This window comes from Austrofundulus limnaeus, unplaced genomic scaffold (genome assembly GCF_001266775.1).
Source record: "Austrofundulus limnaeus strain Quisiro unplaced genomic scaffold, Austrofundulus_limnaeus-1.0 Scaffold46, whole genome shotgun sequence".
Taxonomy (NCBI): Eukaryota; Metazoa; Chordata; class Actinopteri; order Cyprinodontiformes; family Rivulidae; genus Austrofundulus; species Austrofundulus limnaeus.
Genome location: NW_013952448.1, coordinates 2,107,006 through 2,110,706, shown reverse-complemented (window position 1 = coordinate 2,110,706; position 3,701 = coordinate 2,107,006). Strand labels below are relative to the sequence as shown.

General features: G+C 37.3%; 1 protein-coding gene across 7 annotated transcripts in view; it reads left to right on the top strand.

Moving 5' to 3' along the window:
- LOC106517250 (poly [ADP-ribose] polymerase 6) overlaps positions 1–3,701 on the top strand; it is a 30,165-nt gene that overhangs the window by 23,907 nt on the left and 2,557 nt on the right. For 6 of the 7 annotated variants that reach the window (XM_014007990.1, XM_014007985.1, XM_014007989.1 and 3 more), the window contains 5 exons: positions 761–833; positions 2,149–2,218; positions 2,723–2,802; positions 2,970–3,033; positions 3,426–3,510. In XM_014007990.1, the coding sequence (XP_013863444.1) occupies positions 761–833; positions 2,149–2,218; positions 2,723–2,802; positions 2,970–3,033; positions 3,426–3,510 (372 nt within the window). The other variant, XM_014007991.1, reaches the window with a different exon arrangement.

Here is a 3,701-nt window from a genome sequence, read left to right as displayed (position 1 = left end):
ATGAGCTTAAGACACAAGACCCAACACTCTGGATGAGCTTAAGACACAAGACCCAACACTCTGGATGAGCTTAAGGCCGCTATTGAAGCATCCTGGGCCTCCATAACACCTCAGCAGTGCCACAGGCTAATTGCCTCCATGCCACGCCACATTGAAGCAGTCATTTCTGTAAAAGGATTCCCGACCAAGTATTGAGTGCATAACTGAACATAATTATTTGAAGGTTGACTATTTTTTTTTGTATTAAAAACACTTTTCTTTTGTTGGTCRGATGAAATATGTTAATTTTTTGAGATAGGGATTTTTGATTTTTCTTTACTCTTTTGCAAAAATCATCAATATTAAAACAATAAAAGGCTTGAACTACTTCAGTTGGTGTGCAATGAATCTAAAATATATGAAAGTTTAATGTTTATCAGTACATTACAGAAAATAATGAACTTTATCACAATATGCTAATTTTTTGAGAAGGACCTRTACAGTATATTCAGCAAAATGTTCAGCAAAAAGATGTAAAACTAAAATAAGGTCCTGCTGTGGAGGTTCAACAACAAAATTCATGAAAAGAGATAACTCTACAACTGACTAGGACTATAAATAGATAAAGAGAAAAAATAGCAAAAGCTTTTAATATTTAAGATATACTTGAGATTTTTTTTTCACAAGGTGGTTTTTAGAGTGAGTCAAACCACTACAAATGTGGTTTCATAAATCCACTTAGTTTGAACTTTTGTGTCTTCTCTCTCTTTCTTGGTTTTAGCGGTTCCCATATAGAGAACTGGCACTCTGTTCTGAGGAATGGACTGGTCAATGCCTCCTATACCAAACTGCAGGTAGGAAACCCGGACTGTTTATGATGCATCTTCCTTCAAAAGGTTAACTTGCTCTTGGACAAAACACGCTTTCCGTCKGGTTTATTTCTGCACTTAATGGATTGCAGATTCTCTTTTGCCAACTTTGCAACTGGCCTTTCAGAGAGCGGGGCACAGCAGGAGACTTTTCTGACCAATGTCATCTGCTTTCTGTGTCCTCCGCTGACATCAGCAAACATTTCCACCCTGTTAGGTAGTGGGCTCTATCGCCAGCTGGGATGACAGGAGGATTAACCACCCAGACCACTAAGTAAGCTCAGTCTGAAGCCAAGTGGTGCAAAAGACAAGCTATGTAGCAACGAGCACTGCCTTCTCATGGGCAGATAAGAGCCTCTTTTGACGGTTTCTGTCTTGAGCAACTAATTATCCATTCAAACCCAAAACAAATGGTAGCAGCTGAGTTTATTAAGCTAATTCTGTATAATTACCTAACTAAAGGCAACTTCTGTATTCATTTTCAATATTCAGTTCTTTTACCAAAGCTGGATCTGTGCARCAGAGAAAGCACAGCACTGTCTCATTTGCACAGTACAGCCGATAATGACTGCTTGGAGATAAACCCGCATATCCTGAAAATAGATTAAATACAATTAAATCTGAAATCTCAGCACTCGTAGAATTGTTCTCATCCGTCATGATTGCTCGGTCCCATTGATATGTCTCATTTATGCCGTCTTTGTCCCCCAACTTTTTGAACTCTCCATCTTTGATCTCAGCTCAGTGCTCGTCTGTCTCCCTCCTCCCCTCCCCTCTCCTCTCCCTGTTTCAAACCTCCTTCTCTATTATCATACAGGAACAGAGTCTGCCTCAGTTTCCAGCCATTACAATATATATATAGTTTCTATTGTTTCTTTTTGATCTTGGTGCTATATCATGACCACTGCCTCCACCCAAAACCTTTCAGAAGCTCTTTGTTCTGCCTTTTTTATTTTTTCTGTCCACATTTTTATTTATTTCTTCAAATGACGTCTTTGTCATCATGTTCTACCAGTCCCATACATTCAGCTTTTAATTTCATGTTAGCAAAAATCAGACATCAGTCATGTGAGCGTTTTCTGAACAGTTATTCAAAAGTTTTGCATGTTGAGTATTCTTTTTTTGATATTTGTGAATTCCATGATTCGTTTTAAAGTTCACCAGGTAAAGTATCCCGGACACGTACAGAACACTCACTCACTGATAGGTTTTTCCTTCAGGAATTGATATATTTGTGTAAATATAAGGCTGTTACTCAGTTACTCGTCCTTCCTTCCTTCCTGCTCTTTTCAATCTCAAGCTGCATGGGGCAGCGTATGGAAAGGGTATCTATCTGAGCCCCATCTCCAGCATATCTTTTGGATACTCAGGTAGGACCAGCTCCTTCCTCGCTCAAAGATTCCACTGCAACCCCTTTCTGCTTTTATTTTAATTTTTTAATCATGTTTACCTGTTTGTAACATGGTCTGATCATCTTGGTGCGCTTCTTTTTTGTTTGTTTTTACACGTGGAAACAATGTATGTTGTTGATCTGTAATGTGCCATGTGTTCATTTTATTTTGTGTTGGGTTTTGTGCGCCGTGTGCAACCTGCCGTACTGAACTTTATATTGTGGCTGCATAAAACTATCTTGTCACTGGCATCAGTTTCTGTTGGTGGCTCTTCCATGTGCCTTACATGTTTCTGTATTTCCAGCTAAACAATAATTCAAAATCTCCCAAAACTGGTCTGATTTAGTAACAATATTGCTCGTGTGAGACATAATGAGCAGTAGGTTACCTCGATGCTTCCCAGTCTTGGGGTTTCTTTACATCAGTGACTTGTTGTAAAGTTATTCTGAGGCTTGTTTGTTGGRCTTGTGGTTCTTTTTGCAGGAATGGGGAAAGGACAGCACCGCATGCCCACCAAAGATGAGCTAGTGCAGCGTTACAACCGCATGAACACCATACCGCAGGTGGTGAACACATTACATCCTTACTTTAACCTATACATTATAAGCTCAACCATGTCTTTTGAATTATCTAATATCTTGAACAAAACTGTAATACTGCTGTCTGAATACCTCAAGTTTTGATGTATTTATTTTGAACTTATAATGGACTTCTTTATGTTTTACATCAGAGTCGTCCAATACAATCAAGGTTTCTTCAAAGTCGGAATTTGAACTGCATCGCCCTTTGTGAAGGTAATTTATGCACTGAAGGAACAAAGCATTTTAGCAGATCTGGCTTTTGACTATTTTCTAAATATAGTAACATTTTTTGTTAAATAAAGATGTCAAATATAATCAGATGCAAATATGTAAGATGTAAGATTTGTAAATTAAATAAAAAAACAAATTAGGTGTGATGAAAGTAAAGTTTATTTGTTTGATTAGTTATTCGTGTTGATCATCTGGCAATCACTGTCTTTTTTAATAGAAATCAACAAAGCAAAATTTTCTAAATTACTGCGGTGCATTTTCTTTCATGAGTGATATAAAAACAAGTGCAACTGAACCAAAGTCAAGGTTAATAAAGAATTAAGTGCAGTCAATTAAACGTTTTGTTTTTTTCCTTTTAATTTTTGTTTTTACAGTTATTACATCTAAAGATCTGCAGAAACATGGTAACATTTGGGTGTGTCCAGTGTCTGATCACGTCTGCACTCGCTTCTTTTTTGTGTAAGTATTTCCTTCACTTTCTCCTCCTTAAAGGCACAGTGTGTAGGATTTTGTCAATTCTTTTAGCCGAAATTGAGATAATCACTAATGACWATAATAAAAAACATGTCTAATCATTGCAGACAAAGACCCTGTTTTATTATTTTTACCTTATAAAAAGTTGCTTATATCTCCATGGTCGCGGGTCGCCA